The 21,992-nt window shown below is 42.9% G+C and overlaps 1 protein-coding gene across 1 annotated transcript in view; it reads left to right on the top strand.

The window, feature by feature from the left end:
- The window catches only part of Ppm1h (protein phosphatase, Mg2+/Mn2+ dependent 1H), a 197,692-nt gene that overhangs the window by 159,113 nt on the left and 16,587 nt on the right, over positions 1–21,992 (top strand). The window contains exons 7-8 of the mRNA XM_042698853.1: positions 7,075–7,138; positions 10,845–10,952. Of these exons, the coding sequence (XP_042554787.1) occupies positions 7,075–7,138; positions 10,845–10,952 (172 nt within the window). The remainder of the gene's footprint in view (positions 1–7,074; positions 7,139–10,844; positions 10,953–21,992) is intronic.

The following is a 21,992-nucleotide window of genomic DNA, read 5'->3' on the forward strand; positions in this document are numbered from 1 at the left end:
AGGCAAGCATTTTCCCAGGGATTGTGAGTCAGCCTTTCTAAGCAGGAGATATCCTCCAGGAGCAGAGCTTAAACCCCATTGTGAAAAGCATTCTTGGAAAGGCCATCAGGCTCCCCCTTTCTGTGGCTAAGGAAATGTGGAGTTTTTCCTCTCATCACATGTAACCAGGTGTCTGTAAGTTAGACTGCTGCCAGTGGTTCTTAGTGAGTCAACAGATAAGAATCTTATTCTGACAAGTCAAACATACTGTGTGTGCCAGGATCAAAGTGTTGGACTGTGAGCAGAGATGCATCCACTTGTTCAGCGCTTAGTGCATGCAGCCGTCATCTCATTTAAAAGACACCCAGGGACCAAAGGAAGACAACATTTGTTTGGAAAGCCTCAAATCCACCCCACTGAGGAATTTTTCCAGGGATCATAGAATTTAGAGGCCGGTTGAAACTACTAGCACATAAAGTCAGGAGCCCAGCGAGTCAAAATATGATTCACAAAACAGATTTGCAGACAACTCTGCCTGCTATGCCATTTTGAGCACATAGCAGAGAAATTGAACTTGATCAATAATAGAAAGTGTACTTTAAACCCCCAAACTAGATATAGGATATTTCTTAGCCCATTTAGCCTCTCTGGGGACACATCCTCACTCTCTGATGTGAGCCTGCCCTTGTGACACTTCCCTAGACTCACTGTCCCTGACAGTTTAAGTCCATCTTTCCTGCATACCAAGTTTTCATCCACAGGTAAATGTGAGAAATTTCTGAGAGTTTTCAAACTGAATGCTTAAACTTAGAGAAAAAAAAAAAAAGCTCTGCAAAGACATTTCAAAAATAATTGTAAGACCTACTCAGATAGTAAAATTGTCTTTGTGACCTTAAAAGAGATGCGCATCCACTCAGGCATGGAAGAGGAGAGCTGGCTGCCTGCTAGGTCATCTCCAGAAACAGGAAGCATGGGCCTTTGGAAATACAGATGGCTCATAGAAAGAAAGAAGGAAAAAGGAAGCGTGAGGTAGTTGCCCAGTCCCATATTGCTTTTTCCAGGAAGGTCTGAGGAGGTTGGCTATAGAGAGGTGAGTCAGGGGGAAGAGTCTCTGCAGACACTGGACTCCAGAATTGCTTAGCTGGGGTCATGCCAAACTCTGAAATGCCTCCAGCGTCATTTGGGCCCAGGCACATGTCTGTTTGGACCTGCCAGGACTGGGTGGTATTTCCTCCTGGGTGTCCTGAGATTTGAGCTGCTATTGAGGCTTTGTCCTAGAAAGGCAGGAATGGGAGCTCACAACCAAGATGCCTCTGCCACCATCCTCCATCCAAGTCTGTGGAGCCCCTGTGGAAAGTGCCTGTTTGGGGCTAGGACTTGATTTCTGCTGTGAAGAAAACAAGATAGCCTGTGTCTTTCCTGTCCCTCCAGGAGGGACTCTGGGTTTCCAACTAAAGGAGGGAAGTATCTCCAATTAAGACTATTTCAAACTAACCTAGCAATATCTCCTTTCGATGGTTATCTCTGATTCATCCTTCTGAGATCTCAGGCTTCACATTAGACCAGATAATGGACTTTTCTAGATAAAGTTGCATGTGTACTCTCCTTCATGCTTTAATATCTTTAGCTCAGTTATGTAGCAAGGAGTTTTTTTTATGGATATGTGTTGTGTCTTCTGCCTCTGGTAGTCAACTGTCTGACTCCACATCTGAACTGATCTGGTTGATGTTGGGTATAATGGTCCATCTTTGTGATACCAGAAGTTGGGAAGGTAAGGCAGTATGATTACAAGTTCAAGGCCAGCCTGTGCTACATATATCCTGTCTCAGAGAGAGAGGGGGGAGAAAAAAAGAAAGACAAGAGGGAGGGAAGAGAGAGATGGAAGAGGGAAGGGAGAGGAAGAAGAAGAAGGAAAGAAGAAGAGGAAGAGGAGGAGGAAGAGGAGGAGGGGGGGAGGGGAGGGACAGTGGGAAGGACAGGGGAAGGGGGAGGAAGAGAAGGAAAGAAAATCAAAAGAAAAAGAACAGCAAGCTCGTATGAACTTAAAAGCCACAGATATATTTTCCCATAATCCTTGCAACTGTACTGTGAAGAAGTATCTAGCTGAAGAAGCAAGTTCATGGAGGCTTCAGTGCCCTTCCCAAGTTCCACAGCAAGTTCATGTGAGGATTGCAATGTGACTTGGAAACTTCTGACTCCAAGCCTAGTATGCTTTAACACACCACAGTAGACTCTGCCAGGAGGGAAGAGAGAGTCTAAGAAGAAACTTCCCCAGGGGAGGAGAGGCATCTAAGGCAATGTCGAGAGATTAGTGGAAGAATGTGACTCATTTGTCCTTGTCCTTGGAACTGTATGAGAGGATTGTTGAGATTATCAGTCCCTGAAGGGAGAGAGTCCTTTCATTCCCCCAGATAGAATCATATTCTTTTTAATGACTTTGAAGTTTTGCTAAGGAAGTTCAGTCTTAGGGGCTCAAGTGGTTTTCCTCTTCCTCTTTCTAGTGAAAGGTCATGAGTTAGGAGAGAAGAGAGATCGTGAGAAGTAGTCTGTGGACGATGCAAAGCATTAACTCTGGGCTCCTGGCCTGAGTGAAATTGTCAAGCTGAAAGCTCTGGTTGGGGATGGAGGGATGCGGCAATTACTAGGAAGGACTTCCTCTTCCGACTGCTTCCTCCTCTACCTCCTCCTCCATTTCCATCTCTTTTTTCCTTTCTTTCTTTCTTTTTTTTTGAAAGGGGGTCTTGCTATGTTGCTGACACTTGAGCCCCTACCTAAAAAGTAGCTGAAACAAAAAGGTTAGGGGAGCATGACTCCAGTGGTAGAGCACCTAACAAGCATGTGGCCTTGAGTTCAAAACCCAGTACTGTACTGAAACAGAAGAAGGAAAGAAGAAAAGAAGGCAGGAGGCGGGGGGAACCGAGAGCAGAGTTACAAGTACAGCACAGGAATAGAATATAAGACATCCAAGGCCATGAAGCCAAGATCAAGGAGTGCCTTGTGTGTTATACAGAAGAGGATGGTGGCTCTGCTTTGTAAATGTGTGTGCAAATTGAAAAAAAAAGTTCTTTGGGAAGGTAGTATTCTTTCTTTGCTCAGTCAACTATTTCTTGGGTACCCATTATATGCTGGGTACTCTTGTAAATTTCTATAGTGACCAAAACAAAAGTTCTGTCCTCACACAACTCAGGGGGTTTGAGAGAACAATCGAGAAAAGAAACATAATAAGGAAGCAAAATATTTTAAGTATTAAATGGTGGTAGATACAAGGGAGAAAAGTCTAGCTAAATAAGGACTGAAGGATGTGGACCTTGTGGAATCAGGAGCCACCTTCGATTCACTGGTAAGTTGAGTTCAGTTAGTTCCCCACTGGATAGTGTTTCCAGGTTGCTTAATCATGGAAATAGTGCACATGGGTGTACTTTGACTAAACAAGAAATTTGAGAGTTTCTTCTCTTAGCCTGCTGGATAAGAGAGAGAAATCCAGAGTGGATAATGGCTCTGTTAAGGCTTCCTATAGCTTGGTAACTATCCCCAAAGAGTCTCGTCCGTGAGGCCAGCATCTACACAGAACCATGTTTTCAGCTCTTTTCTAAATCCTTCATGTTCCCACTTTCAACTAATATTTTATTGCTTCTACTGTTGAGCCTACCTTTAGTGCATTTTGACTAGATAGAATTCTGCTAAGTTTTTTGCCATCTACTGTTTGCGTTCAAAAGGAAATTGGTGGGTTTTTCCCATGAGGCAGAACCATGATACTGAATGTGGTTTTTCGAATCGCAAACTTTTCCTCCATATATCTCCAAGAAATGTTGATAGCTCCTCTTGTCTAGTAGCTCAGCCTGCAGGAAGGTCCGTAATGGCTTGGTCCATTTGGTGTCTTATTTCAGGGATCTAGATAAAGATGGCAGAGAGACTTTTCAAACTAAACATGTCAAAGCATAAGAGAGAGCTCATATTTTGAATAGAAGGAGCTGAAGTCCGAAAGCTCTGGGTGAGCTAGAAAAATGGAATTAGCAAGCTAAAATTAGTAAGAGCAACAGCATTCTCCATTCACAGTCAAATATCTACTGCGTCAACATAAACTAGAAAAGGAAATGGGCCAAGATTAATCTCTTCAGGTCTTCCTTTTTTATGGACCGAGGCCTATTTTGTCTATATTCAGCCTTGTTTGTTTTATTCATATTCTCAATAACTGCATAATACACATATATGTGTCATTGTTTTCTGTTATAATAACATTGTTTTCTGTTATACAATGTCTCATAGACTCTCTAGTTTTAGTTATTGAAGTTATTTTGTTTGTGTGTGTGTTTATTTATCCTGAAAAATCAGGATATTACTCATGCTACACGCACAACCCCCAATACATCCTGCATCATTCTTCAAGACTCTTGTGTGTGGAAGTACACTTACTTTTTTATGATGAGTTGTACTTAGGACCCAGAAGACTGAGGGGGAGAGAGTGTTGTATTTTCTCTTCTTACAGTTATTATCCTTGCCATTTGTTGCTGTGGAAAAGCGAGGGCTCATATTTTATTAAAATCTAACACTGGTAAAAAGCAGAATAAATCTTGCTCTTTCCAAGGTTGTCACTTCTGTTTTTAATTTTTGTTGTTCCTGAAGATAGATAAGCAGAAGCTAAAATATAGTATTAAAATTTGTATTTGCTGGATAAAAACTCCAGGAAGTGTGGCTGTCTTTCAGAGCTATTGTAGCATAGAATTCATGCTCCAGAATGTCTCTGCCTTGAGAGGAGTCAATGGCTTAGGCGTGTGGTGGTCTCAAAGAACAGGGTTGTCACTGCCCTTTTAAACCTTTAAGAGGCTCTTAGTCGACACTGAGTGAGCTCTAAGTAATTTCCTGTCCTTGATTCTGGTCTACTTACCTCTGCCTCCTTCCCAATACCAAACATCTGTTCCTAGGTCTCCAGGCTAGTCCTTTTTTCTATGTGTGGTTCTCACTGCACACTCTTAGTCTGAACCATTCTTCTCTGTCTCCATACAACAGCCAAAGTCCAGTTCATTCTCATTTACAGATCTTTCTCAGCCATTTTCTTCCCCTCCATGAAGCTATGCATCTGTCTTCTTCAGGGTCAAGATGGTTAGGGGCTTATTGCTTAACTCACTTAAAAGCTGATTTGACTGATGTTTGTACAGCATCAGGGACCTTAACCTTGTTGGCACATTGGCATTGGCTGGAAGACTTCAAAAACTCCTGATAGGGCTGGGAAGGTGGCTCAGTGGTAGAGCGCTTGCCTTGCATGCCTGAGGCCCTGGGTTCGATTCCTCAGCACCACATAAGCAAAAAGAAAAAAGCCAGAAGTGGTGCTGTGGCTCAAGTGGTAGAGCACTAGCCTTGAGCTGAAGAGCTGAGGGACAGCGCCTAGGCCCAGAGTTCAGACCCCACGACCGGACCAAAAAAAAAAAAAAACAAACTCCTGATAACCTGAGTCTTACTCCCTAGAGATTCTGCTTTCACTGCTGATGCCTTAGCATCAAGATTTTTTTAAGCCCTTAATTGTGATTTAGTATGGAGCCATCAATCCCCATGCTGGGGCAGGCTTCTCATAATCGTTTTATTTATTCCTCCAAGTGACTTATATACCACACTGTTTAAAATAGTTCATCCGAGTATATAAAACATCAAAGTGGTTATTTCCACTTTGAGTTAATTTGATAGGTTCAGGGAAAGGAAATAGTATAGATCCTTTCTTGAAAATTCAATTCCTAGATTACCTCTAGGCTCACTTGCCAGGAGTAGCAGCAACAACTGACTTTATTAGCTCTCAACGTGCACTACACCGAGTACTTCCTGAGTCCTGCATGTTACCCCTTTTTAGTCCATGGAACAGCGTTGCCTGATTAATGAAGTTCAGAGGGCACATCCACTCACCAGGGCCAACCTTGAACCTAGGTGCACTTGATGCCCAAACCTCACATGTTCTCTGCCCCTCGCTCCCACCCAGGGAAAGAACAAAGTATCCAAGTAGACTTCTGGACAAAAAGAGTACAGTTGCTTCAATTTTGGGATTGCGTACTTTCTAAATTAGATCATATTCTTTTGTACATCAAGGGCTTCCATAAATGTGATTTCAGCATTGCTTCCTAGCTGTCGTGTGTGTATAAGAGTGGAAGACCATTTAATAAATTAGTTTTTCTTATGCACTCAGGAGTCATTATGTTTTTAAAACATCTGTATCACTTAACCTGTGCCATCTTTTACTTGTTCGTCTTAATAACTTAATGTTAATTATCTACTAAATACAGTGATAGTTGCACTAACACAGGCTCTTAAGTGCAGACATAGTTCTTCACATCCCATGTATTATCCTCATTTTTATAGATGAGGAAGCTAAAAATGAGAAAGGTGACACTCTTTGCATAAGGTGATATAGATAATAATTGGGCATCGTGTTTGTTTTTTAACTTGTGTATGAGCAAATGACTTACTGGCAATTGAATTTAGACAACCATGTCTGGAATAAACCATGAAGCATAAACTGGGTTTTTTTTTCCTGTGTGTCAAATGGCTATCTAAAAGCTATTGTGAAGCAAAGAATTTTCTGTCAACCTTGAATGCCATGCTAAGGTCACACAGGCTCTTAAATATTCCCTCCCCAGGCATTCCAGTATTGCTGCTTTGATGTAAATGGCCCCTGAAGGTGAGGGCTGGCTCTTGGAGCAGCTTCACACTCCATCCACCTCTGAGCACTGTTCTTTCTCACAGCTACACAGTGAGGAGAATCCAATCCCTGTGGCTGAGTAGCATCATTAATGCACAGACAAGAAACAACAAAAAACCATCTCTCCTTCTCACTAACTGAATATACCGACTTCTTTTTTCTCATTCTTCAAACATATGGAGACAATGTTTTCTGGTTTGCTAAAATACACACACACACACACACACACACACACACACACACGTGTGCACATACACAATTCTGTAGGGAGAATGATTATTAAGAAAGAAACAGGCATAGTGGTGAGTAGATGGTGTCTTGGGAAAAAAATGAAGTGCCAAGCAGCCTGTGTCAGGGCAGGGGTCACTAATTGAGTGTCAACCTTTTTTAAAATGTTGTTTATCCTCCTACAGGGCATACAAAACCATTGAGGACGATGACTTGAAGTTTCCCCTTATATATGGAGAAGGCAAGAAGGTAGGCACACACACTATCCTGGACTAAGAGGAGGGGGCTGCGTTCCTTTCTTGGCTGGCATAGCCTGTGGCAGTCTGTACGTCTACTCAGTCACTCACGATATTATAGCCTTGACAGCTTAAAAGAACCTCACATCCATCATCCTTGAGCATCTGCCTTCAGAGTTCAGGGAGTGGTAGGGTTGGCAGTAGGAAGATGTGTGGTGAGCATAAGGGACAAAAGTCGATGTTGTGAAATTAACCTCCCCCTCCATTCCATTTGAGGAACTTTTTTGCCCTTTTTCACCCTTTCACATACATCATCTCCTTTTATGTATAGGGCAAAAGGAAGCACGTCCAGCTGGCTGTACCATATCCATTTGGTAGATGAGGCATCCAGGGCTGTGAGATTTAACAGCTCCAACAGAGCTACACAGGCAGCAGGGGCCAGTGTCGCTGTGCATCCCTGATTTTCTCTCCCTAGCTTGAGTGTCCTCATGTTCTACCATGAAAGTTCACACTCTGCAAGTCCGGTTTTTACTTGCTCATCGAAGGGACTCCAGGGCTTCACTGTAATTAAGCAACAGTCACCTCAACCAGAGCCTGGGTCTAGGTAGGAAAGAGCATCAGTAGTTCCGAGGGCCCTGATGACAAGCAAACACTGAGTAGTACAGAGCTGAACCCAAAGAAGGCTGTTGATCCTAAAATGAACAGTGATGTGAAATGATGGAGCAGAGAGCCTCGTCTCTGCAATGGATTCAAAGCTTCCTCAGCTTTGAACCCATTGCCCAGTTAAACACCTGCTGAATCGCTGCATTCTTCCTCTGAACAGTAATACATTTCAACTCAGTGCTAAGAGGTCCAATTCTTTTCAATTCACATTAAAAAGAATCTTCAGTGGTTTCCCCCTAGCATTCTATAGTATTTTTATATATAAAGAAGTAATAACTCACAGGAAAATCAAAGCCGTTCCTCTTGTACAGAATATGTGTGCATGTATGTGTGGAGGGGCAGAACCTCTATTTGTGTGTGTGTGTGTGTGTGAGAGAGAGAGAGAGAGAGAGAGAGGGAGGAAGGGAGGGAGGGAAGGAGAGAGAGAGATGAAGAGAGGAGATGGGGAGAGACAGGAAAAGGCTTTTTATGGAGAGAACCAAAATCAAAATATCTGACCCACATGGAGATCATTTTATAAATTCCCACCTCACCACCTTGGGTGGCAAATTCTGACAGGAATAAGCTCTCTTCCTGAGAGGAATGTGTGTGTCCTTTGTTACCATGGATTCTATTCATGTCTGTCATTGCACTCAGTGGCCTGTACCTGAAGCTGCAGTTCCTGGCAGGACTGAAATTCGGTGTTACCTTGCCATCAGCAAGTTCCAGTAAGCTCCAGACCACGTCCTGTCACCTGTGTATCTTAGTACCTGCCCAGCCTGCTCCCTGACACAAGGCAGACCTAGGATAAATGCTTCAGTGTTCAGCAAGCTGTTCGACGTTCCTTCCTTTGTGAAAAATGAAACTGGATTGGAGTGTTCTTAGTTTATCAGCTATAGGAATTAAAGGATCAGGGGCTTTCCCAGTTAAGCAAAAAGTTCAATTCACCAAAACATCATGTTCCTGAAGGATTTCTGTTAATTAAGGTTTGATAATCCTGTGCTAAGCAGCTGGCCAATTCTGTCATTAGCCTATTTAAAAGCCACAGTGTCTCCATTTGGCTTTTGTTGGCAGGCTCACCCTGGACAAAACTAGCACTCCACCCCTGTCTGTGGACTCCATGGCTAAATCCCAGAAGTCTCAGGGAAGTGAAAATTCCAGAAACCTGAACTTTTTCCCCCAGGTTTGTGTAACACCTATATACTTTGTAAACAGCTTTAGTCTCTAGCAGGAACATCAGATTCCTTTGGACTAAAACATGAGCATGTACTATTTCCAGCTAGAGAAACTGCTAGTCATGGAGAAAGCATTGGACCACAGGGGACTTAGAGCATTCACACTTAAGAGCTGAACACTTCTTAGCTAGAAGAGAGCTCACCCCCCGCCACCTCTCCACAGAGGACAGGGTTTCTTCTGCCTTCTGGACCAGGGGTTAAAGCTCCTCTCTGCATCTCCTCCCTGCATTTGACCCTGGCCCTTAAAAAAATACATATATATGTTATAGTCTCTAATGTAATGTAAATGTGGGGAACATAAACTCTACTTACCCTGGGATCTAAGACCAGCTCCAAACCTCACAGCCTGTTGAGGAGACTAGGATAAAGATGAAGACACTGTTGGACTCTAAGTTATTTGCTTCATCCTTGCCCCTGTGAGGCACTCTTTTTTTGTGTCTGCCAGTATTAGAAATTGAACTCAGATGCTCTACTGCTGAGCCCATACCTTTAGCTCCTGTGAGGTATTCTATTAGTCAAGTAGTAGAAGGATTGAAGTTCAGGTCTTTGAATCATGACATTACACAGGCTGTATTATTGATGGTCTAAGGGTTAGGCTCTTTGATTTCATTCTTCCTATAATGACTTGTACTCTGTCTCCATGCATCTGACTGTCTGGTGCTGTCCATCCTTTGGCCTTAAGCTAGTGCCACTTCCTCCAGGGAAACTTCTCTCAGTAGAATTTTTATTCCTTCCTCTAAATTCATACAACCTGTTGATCATGTGCCTTTCAGCACATAGCCATGTCATTTAACCATGTTACTTGGCCATGTTACTAGTTTGTACTTCTTACCTCTTTTGTCAAGTTTTCTTTTTTCTTTCTTCCTTCCTTCCTTCCTTCCTTCCTTCCTTCCTTCCTTCCTTCCTTTTTTTGCTGCTCCTGGACACTGTCTGTGAGCTTTTGTGCTCAAGGCTAGCACTCTGACACTTGAGCCACAGTTCCACTTCCAGACAATAATTCCAAGTTGTGGCCAAGTTTCTTTGTAATAAGGATGAAACTTTAGACATTTGTGGCTCCTACTATATCCTACCTGCACATAGTAGGTGTTCAATAAATAACTGGAATACCAAAACTGTGCACCACAGGAGATATTTAAGCTGACTGTGTAGATATTAGTACAATGTGTTTTCTTAAACCATCCTCCACCCCACAAAAAAAAAAAAGGTATGAAATCTCAGTCCCAGAAGTCTTTGGGTAGCTGCAGCTTTAGTGCCATTTTGTTCCTCTAAATCCAGAGGAGAATTCATGGGATTTCGCAAAGATAGATCATGGAATTACTAATCAATTGTTTTCTCTAGCCATAAAACTTAATAGGTGAGCTCTCGGAGGACTGATGATGCCTCAGATTTTCCATCCTTGTTAATACCTATTACAGGACTGGAGCCCCAACAAATACTTGTAGAGTAGGTGAGTTACAGAAGTGTAGAAGGATGGATGGATGGATGGATGGATGGATGGATGGATGGATGGATGGATGGATGGATGCTGTTGGATCAGTAAGTATAGACATCACACTTGGGTTAGGATGAGTCTGTTGAGCACTCCTTCTCTAGTCTCAGTAAAAGAAAGCCTAGAGGAGACAGGAGCCACCCTATAAGCTTGGGATAAGTAGTTAAAAAACCAGTCCTCTAATACAGAAGTGATTTTTGGTAAGCCTTCCCTGGTAACAAATACTCATGGGGCATGGAAAAAATGGGCTGGACCAATTGTGAACTTCTTTCCTCCCTCCTCTCAGATGTCATGTGGTAGGATGTTTTCACTGCTTGTATATGTTTCTGGTGACCCTCTCTTTGTAATCCTAGGCCCGGGTAATGGCAACTATTGGAGTGACCAGGGGACTTGGGGACCATGACCTGAAGGTGCATGACTCCAACATCTACATAAAACCATTCTTGTCTTCAGCTCCAGAGGTAACACATGAGGTTTTTATCTATATTTTGTACAATAAAATGTTCTCTACATTATGCCTTCCCTTCCTTACCTTCCGTGTCCACACAATAGCCAATGTAGGCTATGTGTACTTCTCCCTCTCCTGTGCTCCTTCCCACTCTTGACTCTCTTGATTCAAATCCTTCTCCCCAGAGAGCTGCATAGCCTTCTCCTGGCCTTCTCTGCTTCCTTCAGTCCATCCCACATATTGACATCAAGTGAGCTCTCCCCCAAAACTACTCTGATTACTAATTGCTCAGAAGTCTTCGGTGGTACCTCATGACTTGGAGAATCACCATTGAAGGCATCCAATTTTGTTCACCTTGCTAATCTGGCCTTCATTCCCCTATGCCAGCCAGATGAACTTGTTCCTGTACATGACCTCCCATTGCTCCTATTTCTTCTGTCAAGAATTCCCTTCTTCCTCATCCTCAAACATCCAGTTCTTTTTCCTCTGAGGTATAGTGAGATATTTCTCCTGTGTAGACTTTCCTGATTTTCCTCTCTCCCAGAGTGAAGTAATACCATTGCCTACTCCTGATCCCACTGTTTTATGTTGGTCATTTATGTATGCCTTACCTTCTCGCTAGGTTTAAATTACTTGGGAGCTTCTACCAGTAAGTCTTTCTTTTTTGAGAAGTTAAATTGAAAACATGTTGGTTCTCTATATTTTGCTTTTGAAGATTCAGGTTTCTAGGATCAAGGCTGTTGGTTTGGACAGTACCAAGGCTTTCTGTTTTTCTCTGACTTTCCGTCATGGCTGCAAATAATGGCAGGAGCTTCAAGCACAACATATTCATAAAGATGGGAAGGGACTGCCTTCATCTCAGTATATATTATCTTGTATCTCATTGGCAAACAGTTGTTTCCCAGGATATCCAGTCACTACAAAGGAGGTTGGGAAGAATTTAAAAAAGAAACAACAACAACAACAAAACCCTTTAATTTCCAATTTCTCTAGTATATGGGAGTGAGAGAGGCTAAGTGAGAAACCAGTGGTCTTTGCCATACTGTGAAATCAATCACTACATCTATGCTTTAAGTTGGGTACCAGTGGCTTATACTTCTAATCCTAGCTACTCATGAGGCTAAGATCTGAGGATTAGAGTTCAAAGCCAGACTTGCAGAAAAGTCCATGAGACTCTTATCTCCAATTAACTACCAAAAAAAGAGACAAAAAGCCAGAAATAGAGCTGTGGCTCAAGTGGTAGAGTGCTAGCCTTCAGCAAAAAAGTTTAGGGACAGTGCCTAGGCTCCAAGTTCAAGCCCTAGGACCAGCACACACACACACACACACACACACACACACACACACACACACATATGCATGCACACAGACACACACACAGACCTAGCCTTTACACTAGAAATGCTCAAAATATTTAGATATAAGTCCATCTCTGTGTAATTACTGAGTTTGGGGTGTTTGTTTATTTATATAGGTTGTTTATTTGGTGATTTCAGCAACTGAATCTCTGCCTTGCACTGGGCTGGCCTCGGGATAGGATTTTGTTATATTGCTCAGGCTGGCTTTGAACTCATGATACTCCTTTCTCAGCCTTTCAGTTAACTGGGATTACAGAAGTGAGTCATGTACTCAGTTCAATATGTGTAGTTTTAATGTAATCTCTTTCCATTGGAAAAAAACTGAAATCCATTCGTGCTAACACACATACACAACAGGGAGGTATTTCTATTAGAAGAGATGTTTATGTTATTTATAAGAAGAATATTTGAGAAACCAGGCTTTATGGGAATCAAAGTAGTCCTGGAGAGCTAACACAGCAGGAGTCTGACAGACTTCCTAAGGGAGTTTTGCCATTAATATAGCTAGCCACATTCCTTTTGTCCACTTCATTCAACCAACCCAGTTTCATATTCTCTCAAATCTATATTTTTAGAGAGGAGCCTGAGTGGCCCAGCTCAGCTTTCGTACACAACATCCCAGCTTAACAATCCTCCTTCACATTGTATATCCATCCACTCCAGTGTCTTCTATGGGCCCAAGCAACCACCTAGCCCAGTCCTTTGGTACGTCTGTGAGCAGGAATAGTTCCTTGAGAGTCCCCTAGAGCTGGGACTGGCATCCAACGCATATCTGGATAAAGGGCTAACAGTTACTGAGACAAAAGAAATCTCTAGTAAGCATTATCTCAAATGAGGTTGGCTTGGTTGAAATAGTAACTGCTTGTCTGGAGCTTACAAGTGTTCTCTTGCTGGACCCTCATGACAGTTCTGTATCACTAAGACCAATACTACATACATATGTTCAAGAACCCCCAGAAGCTGATGAGATCCTGTCTCTCTATTTTGGCCAGCATCAGGGTTGAAGTACTGCTAAAACTTCTTCCCATCAGAGAAGTATATTAAACTCTGAATTTGAACTCTTAGGACTCCAGTTTGTCATTAAACTCATTCAGTTCCTTCTCGCTGGGGGAAAGCATGTTAATGGTGCCCTTACCTTTCTACATTAATTAGGTATTTTGCTCCTTCAGGAAGACTTAAAATTTCTCTCATGTCCCATACACAAATGTGTACACTTATGTATGTGTGTTGTGTGTGTGTATAGATAGATAGATAGATAGATAGATATAGATAGATAGATAGATAGATAGATAGAAAAGTTCAGTATGGCTTAAAAGAGAATGCTCTCTGCAAGTTATGTTTTTAGATCTTCTAATCATTGTGCTACTTTGTTGTTGTTATTGGTCATGGGGCTTGAACTCTGGGCCTGGGTGCTGTCCCTTAGTTCTTCAGCTCAAGGTTAGTGCTCTTCCTCTTGAGCCACAGTGCCACTTCCAGGTTTCTGGTGGTTTATTGGAGACAAGAGTCTCATGGACTCTCCTGCCTGGGCTGGCTTTGAACTGCAATCATCAGATCTCAGCTTCCTGAGTAGGATTACAGGCATGAGACACCCATGCCCAGCTTACTCTACTACTATTGATCATAGGAATAGACCTACTCTAAATATCTACTCATAGCTGGGCACTGGTGGCTCTCGCCTATAATCCTAGCTATTCAGGAGGCTGAGATCTGAGGATCACGGTTCAAAGCCAACCCCGGGCAGGAAAGTCTGTGAGACTCTTATCTCCAATAAACCACTAGAAAACCAGAAGTGGGCTGTGTCTCAAGCTGTAGAGCGCTCGCCTTGAGCTGAAGAGCGCAGGGACAGCACCCAGGCCCAGAGTTCAAGCCCCATGACTGAAAAAAAATATAAATAAATAAATAAATATCTACTCATTACAGTTTTGAAATCTATAATATGTTACTATTGGCTATAGTCACCACACTAAGCAATTAGTCCTAAAAGTTATTTCTTCCTTTGAAAATCTGATTCCCCAGTCTAACAAATAGAGATTTTTACATGCAGCACCTCATTCAATCCTCTTACCTCTGTGAGGAAGTGTAGCTGCTATACCCACCTGTAAGTATACAGATGAGGAAATTGAGACTGGGAGAAGTAAAATAACTCCCCAAGCTTGCACAATTACTGAATAGCAAGCTGATACATACTAAGGTTGAGGAAGATAATATAGTAGGAAGGGTAATTGGAAAAGACAATAATGGTATTTTGTGTATGTGTAAGCCTAGGCCAAACAGAATTGTGCAAAATTTGATTATGTACTTATAATTTATCTTAATGGATATTCAACATATATCTTAAGATATCTTGCATAAGATTAAAAATTGTCGTGCATTTTAAATGCTTCCAGATGGAAAGGACTTAGCCCAGAGCCAGGAAAGGAGGAAGGGGGGAAGGGATACCATTAGAAGGGGAGAGGAGGAACAGTGTGATCTGGCTTTTGTGGAGGAGAGCAGAAGAAGGAAGATAGGTTTGGCACCCAACTCCCCCCCCCCCATAGGCTCTGTATTTACCACCACTCCCCATCCTTGGGGCTAAGATGCCTTTGCCTGAGGGGGTTGTCGTAAGCTCATATTTAAGGGAAATGGTTAGGGGGCTGCTGTAGGGCCATTGAAAGCCAGGTTAATTTATTTAAGCCATCTAATGAAGAATAACAGGCTCCCTCCCTGTCTTCATCAACCCCCCACACCCCGCCCTTGCTTTCTAACTGTGACTTCCTAAGAACATTCCCCTACTTGGCTTTGTCTTTGCCAAGCCTGGATCTTGATTTCACATTTGGGGTTCTAACTTTCAAATCCAGCTCAGTCTGGTAATTTTAACGGTTGATGGGGGTGGATGAGGAAATGTGATTTAGTTCTAAGAAAAAGGACTCAAAAAAAACCTTCTTGGAAATTAGCATTGTTCCCATTCATCATTGTAGCTCCTAATTTGATTTGATGACTTCAATATAAATAAATCAAAAACATGTGGATCAAATTTGCATAAAAAATGCACAGGGGTTTAAAAATTAGAGAAGGGCTTCTTAGCCAAGCACATTTTCGGTTTCACTGAACACAAGGCGCTGGAAAAATCTTGAGTTTGCCAAACCCAAAGAGCAGCCGCCAGGTTTGTTAAGCCTCCCCCAAACCTTCTGGGGTCGAAGGCAGGGAGTTCTGGCCAAGACCTAAATTCCACAGGAGGCCCCGCCATGGGAGCTTGGGACTTCTGGCTAGAGTGGAGACGTTTCCACTCTCTGGCCCATAGCACCTTATTTTCTCTGTGTGACAGCCCTCCCCTCGCAGGAAGGAAAATATGCCCAGCCTGTGTTCAGTCTTCTTGTGTATACAGTTCAACTTTTTTTATACCATCCTGAAAGGATTCAAGTGGAGAAGGAAAGTTTGTTAACTCACAGGCACTGGGGCCCCGGCCCTCCAAATTTCCCTCTTCCCTAGCAATTTTTCCACCTCTAGTCCAGCACATACAAGTGCCCTATTACTCACTCAGGCAGCTTGGCACAGGCCTGCAGCCTCAATTTCCAGATGTCTGATCCACGCCCCTTTTGGGCCTGTGACAGGCCTTCTATAGTCTAGGGCTTGTCTTAATTTCACTCTTCTTTCCAGTCTCCAGTCCAAGACTGTGCTGTTGTCTTTAGCCCCAGTTTGGGCTCTTAGAAGAACAAGGCCTTTTTCTGTCTGATGATCAGTTTTCAGAGCCAATTGCCTCCACCGTCACTTCCCTATCCTTTCTTCTCCTGGCAGAAGGAACCTAAGTTTCCCTTTGTTTCAGTTTTCTCTTATTAGTTTTCTGGATTCTTATCAGCTGTTTTTGTTGGTTTTTTTTTTTTTTTTTAATAACTCTAGATTGCTCATGGAGTTCATTTCAAGGAATTTTTTTAAAATCTCAGTAACACTTTTTTTTTTTTTTAAGCTGCAACAACCTACTTAAAAAGAACAGAGCTTGGCCTCTGGGACACCCATACCCAAACCAGTAGTGTGAACCTTACATGTAGTATTATTTGTTTATTTTTGTCAGTCGGGGCTTAAACTCAGGGCTTGGGCTTCTGCCCTGAGCTCTTTCACTCAAGACTAGAACTCTACTACTTTAAGCCACAGCACCACTTCCAGTTTTCTGGTGCTAAATTAAAGACAAAAGTCTCACAGACTTTCCTGCCTGCCTGGACTGGTTTTGAACCAGGCTCCCAGATCTCAGCCTCCTGAGTAGCTAGGATTACAGTGTGAGTCTCCTGTGTCTGGCCACATAAGTAGTTTTAGCCTGCTTTTCCTCTTCCTTATGGAGAAAGATCTGTACTAATGAGTTATTGGGAAAAGCAATAAGATCCAATGACCTTACCTGGCCTGAGGTCTGATGTGTGGTCAAAGATTGTCAATAAATATTATTTGTTCTTCTCTATCAGAGAGATTACACTCAGAGATTACCAGTGACCACAGTTACATCAAGAGACTCACTATTTTGTTTGGGACTCTGTTCTCTCCCATGAAAACATGAATCATATTTAATGATCTTATGTGTACATCTTAAGACATGTAGAATCTTCTAGTTCTTAATAAGATTTTTTTGTGTCCCTAGCCAAAACATATGTTGTTCTATTTTGTGCTCTCTGCAATCTGGCCAGTTCATAAGAAGCAACATCAATACATAGGTCATGGGGAAATGTCATAGTGAATGCTATAGTAAGTGAAGCAGAGCATGCTTGTATATGCAAGAGTATGATCATGGGTAGATAAAGAATGTATGAACATAGCTGAACATCTTGAATCTTTCTAAAAGAGTAATAATGGTAATTATTTTCCTTGCTGTCATCCAAGGATATTACCCTTGGATAATTGGATGACAGCAAGGAAAATCCTGTTTTAAGAAATTCCCTTGACCATACAAAATAACCTTAAAAGGAAGTATGATACTAAAACCAGACTAGTATCCAGGCGCCACTGTCTCATACCTGTAATCCTAGCTACTCAGGAAGCTGAGATCTAAGGGTCACAGTTTGAGGCCTGTCTTGGCAGAAAAGTTACGAGACTCAATCAACTATCAAAAAGCTAAAAGTGGAACTGTGTTTCAAGTGGTAGAGCATCAGCCTTAAGTTAGAAAGTGAAGGGACAGAGCCCTAAATTCAAGCCCCAGTACCAACACAAAGAGAAAGAGAAAGAGAAGAAACGGGCAGATAGACAGAGACAAGGAAAGAGACGAGGGGGAGGGGGGATGCGGGTGGGGGAAGGAGAGAATATAGCTTTTGTCAAGTCCCAAATCTAGAAGCAAAACCTTTTTTTTTTTTTTTTTGCTTTTCCTCTGCCACAAAGCCTAGCCTGAGCTGCAGAAGCTCATCGTCCCACACTAAGCACTTTAAAGGGAAAAAAGACTTTGAGAATTTGCTAAGCTGATGGAGCATTCAGAAAAAGAAAGAACTGATTAATTATTTTATAAAAGTAGCTTGAAGTCATGCACACCATCTTACTATTAGCTCTCTTAACATGCCACGAGAATAGCATCAGTTCTAGGACAAAGATGGGAGCACGGGTGAGACAGCACTCTGCAGCCCAGTGCTAAATGGAGGTGCTTGTCACGAGCTCTTGTAGAAAGCAGGTGCCAGTGATGACATTAGGCGTGTCTCCAAGTGCGGGCAAGCAGAGAGCCCTGTGAGCAGTCAGCACTCGGCTTGTTCGGGTACTTCAGCCAGGTTGTTTGTCCCCTTCTCATTCCTGTTCTCTAACAATGGTGATTTTCTGTCTGTTGGCAGCTACCCTGAGGATGAGAGACAAGGGGAGGCGGGGGCTACGTCTGCTGCCTGTGAACACATTACATTTCGGGGACTATGGTCACTATTCAATTAAAGAATCGTCTCGATTTTTCTTTCTTCTTCCCTTCTTCTCCTACTTATTTTTTTTTTCACAGAAAGTACACCCTGGAACATACTCATGGAAAATAGTTGTAGGTCCATAGGAGAAATGTAAAATGGGATCTCTTGCTACCAGAAGTGGAGGCTTAGGGAAAGGATAAAACAACTAACTTCCTTGGTGATCAGTTTTCTGAACACCAGGCAAATATCCCACAAGAGAAATGCTTCCTCTGATCATGCAGTCATTGTAAAGTGCTAGGCTATGTCCTACATGTAAGACCATGCCCCTAATCAATTACCATCCTTCCTCCCTTTCTCCCTCCTTCCCTCCTTCTCCTTCTCTCCCTCTCCCTTCCCACCTTCTCCCTTCCTTCTCTCCTTTCCTTCTTTCCTTCCTCATTTCTTCCCTGGCTCCCTTCTTTTTTTTTTTCCTTTCTTTCTTTTTCTGTGACACTGGGCCTCAAACAGGCTAGCACTCTACCACTTGTGCCACATTCCTAGTCCACTTTTGTTTTTAGTTTGTTTTTCACATAGTGTCTTGCACGAACTTTATCCCAGCTAGCCTCAAACTGCAGTCCTCCTGTCTCCCCTCCTGAGTAGCTGGGGTCATAGGCAAATACTGCCATGATTAATCTTTCAAGGGCAGATGCCCCCAGCACTTGTATTGAATTACCTGGAATTTTTGTTCACACTGTTGCTTGAGCCCAAGCAGGCATAAGAACTAAAATTTTTAATGGTGTGATTAGTGAGTTAAATAGGACCTATATAATCCTTAAACAATATTAAAATTTCAGAATAGTGAGTCCTGGATAAGGAGACTACAGGTGAGTGTAGAGGTAAATTTGTTAGTGGACTTAAAGGATTTTGCCTGCAGAATGTGAGGAAAAAGACAAAAGCTATCCTTTGATGGCCCTCACCATTTCTGTGGTAACAGAAGGTGCATCACCTGTTTTAGCCCCACTTCTTTACCACCAATCCAACACTGTGTCCATACCCTCATAATCCAGAAGGGTTACAGGTGCCCAAAGGGAAGATGCAAGAAGGGGCCTTCAGACAATCGCCTTACACGTCCCAAAGCCAGTGTCCAGAGAGACCCCATTGTCCATGCAGTCCACAGCATCCATATAGTGCTTCACCATTTTCACTTTTGTTTACTGTCCTCTGAGCACTTATCATAGAGCAAGAGCTCAATAAACACATAGTAAAGGCAGAAGATCCAAGAGGCTCTTAACTGCTTAAATTACAAAGGATCAAAACTCCCACTGGTTTGACTTGGGATTTTTGTTGTTGTTGTTTTATGATAGTATAAAATCAATACATAGTTGGAACCCCATTTTGAGTTTTGATCTTTCTTGGGCTAGCAATATGCAGTAAGAACCTCTTTATTGGCCATGATGGGAAGCAACACAAAGCTACAGCTTCTGGCCAGCCACACTATCACATTGAGAACTGACTGATAATCTACATTGTACTGTATTGCTACACTGATGTTCAAGTTCTATGTACTAATGCCTATTTTTGGTCAGTTATCGGGCTTGAACTCTGGGCCTGGGTGCTGTCCCTCAGCTCTTCAGCTCAAGGCTAGTGCTCTACCACTTGAGCCACAGTACCACTTCTAGTTTTCTGGTGGTTAATTGGAGATGAGTCTCACAGACTTTCCTGCCTGGCCTGGCTGCTTCGAACCACAATCCTCAGATCTCAGCCTCCTGAGTAGCTAGGATTATAGGCATGCACCACTGGCACCCAGCATTAATGCATTTTTGGGTTGCAAAATTGTCAGTTCAACAGTGGGTTCATTGGGACATGATCCAATTGTAAGTCGAGTATCATCTGTATATGGTTATGAAGAGCAGCAGGACATCTGGGGATTCCTCTGGCCTTTCCCTCCCTTTCTTGGCAGATGGGAATCAGGGAAGAAAGCATCAGAGGCATTTACCACATGCTCCAGTCCCCTTCCCTCAGGATGGTACGCACTTCTCCCCTCCAGGGCCTGTAGATATCCTTCCAAATGTCTGAGTCCTAGAGAGCCTCAGCACCCTTAGTTTGATGTAAGCCTTCCCAGAACATGGAGCAGCTATCTCAGGAACTGATCAAGGGAACTTGGGGGAAGCAACTGGTCTGACCACGGAAGGCCAACAGCAGCTCCCGGGAGGGAGGCCAGGACTCAAGAGCCCACTGGAGCCCTTTGAAGGCCCTGCTGCTGGGAAGGGGGGATGACTTGCATGGCAGTCCAATTTTTCCGAAAGCGTTCTCACAAAATGTTCTGCATCATAGGTTAATGTATAAGACAGGAGTGGTAAGTGGAAAGTTGGCAGAGCCCTCTGGAAACTGGCTAAAGGGCAGGAAACAAAGGGTAGCAATAAAAACCTAAAAGGATGTTAATTGAAGAGTGCCTCAGGGAATGGGGTTGCTACTAGCTTTTTATTATTTACATAAAAATTACGTGGAAAATGGTATTGAAAGGGATTTTCATGTTAGCTAATGAAACTGCATTAGTGAGCTGTGAGTGGAAATGTGAAGAGAACTAAGGAAGGATTCCATTTATCGATGGGATTGAAGAGTAGCATTTTCCAACAGGTTTGTATGAGTCCATATGGTTCTGTGGGCCAGATTTCCATTTGAGTCCTGGGCAGGACAGTGCCAGCCTGAGGCACTCAACCTCTCCTATTTCTTGGGTCAGCAGAAAACATTTCAGAGATTTTGAATCTCTACTCACAGGACAGATCCTAAAATTAACTGGATGTTTTCATCAGACCTGAAACTCCTCTTTTGGAAAGGCCTTACTCCATCACTTAAGCTACACCCTCAGTCCTTTAGGGTTTTTTTTTCAATTAGGATGTCTCATTTTTTGCTTCCAGCCAGCCTCAAGCCTCCATGCCTCCTGTCTCTACCTCCCACTCAGCTAGAATTACAAGCATTACAGGCTGGTACCACCACACTTGCATAGCCCCAGAATTCTTTTAGAAGGCCCCCAAAATGAGCAGAATCTTCTATTTTGCTTCAAATGTAAGATTATGCTACCTGACATCCATCTCCCTAACTCCTTTTTCTGAATATTCACTGAAGGTCTAGGTATCACAGAAATTTCTAATAACTACACCTCAATAAGGAGCTGGCAGTCAGGGGACTGGGAAGGTGGCTCAGTGGTAGAGCGCTTGCCTTGCATGCATGAGGCCCTTGGTTTGATTCCTCAGTACCACATAAACAAAAAAGGAAAAAAAAAAGTCGGAAGTGGCACTGTGGTTCAAGTGGTAGAGCGCTAGCCTTAAGCTGAAGAGCTGAGGGACAGCGTCCAGGCCCAGAGTTCAGGGCCCACGACCGGACCCCTCCCCCCCCCCCCCAAAAAAAGAAGCTGGCAGTCTTTTCTTAAACAGTTATTAAACAACTGGAAATAATAATACAACGTGCCAGGACTTGAAAGTTGGAATGCCAGGAGTGACTTTCGCTGTCTTTTCCATAGCCCTAGGGAATGGTCTATGTGGTTTCAAGAGTCCACAAGGCTCTCCATTTCCTTCTTTTGCAAACTTGACCCAGTAGAAACCTCTATAGCTTTCTAGAGTACAATCCATTGACCTGCAGCATTGACATCAAACCTCACCTCAGAACTGATTGAAATCCACATGGTAATAGGATTCCCAGTTGCAGATGTGCATAATATGCACACTTAGAAAGCACTGCTCCCATACCCAGCTGCCACCAGAAATAAGGCAAAGAGGCTTTGGTTGCTTCCCATCAAGGGAAAGTCAGACATTGTTTAGTATCTTCTGAATAGAATTCTGGCATTGGGAACTTGCCTGTCTGCTAGAAAGTCCCTCTTGCTTTGTC

Source organism: Dipodomys spectabilis, unplaced genomic scaffold, assembly GCF_019054845.1.
Source record: "Dipodomys spectabilis isolate Male_0828 unplaced genomic scaffold, ASM1905484v1 ptg000234l, whole genome shotgun sequence".
NCBI classification, from domain to species: domain Eukaryota; kingdom Metazoa; phylum Chordata; class Mammalia; order Rodentia; family Heteromyidae; genus Dipodomys; species Dipodomys spectabilis.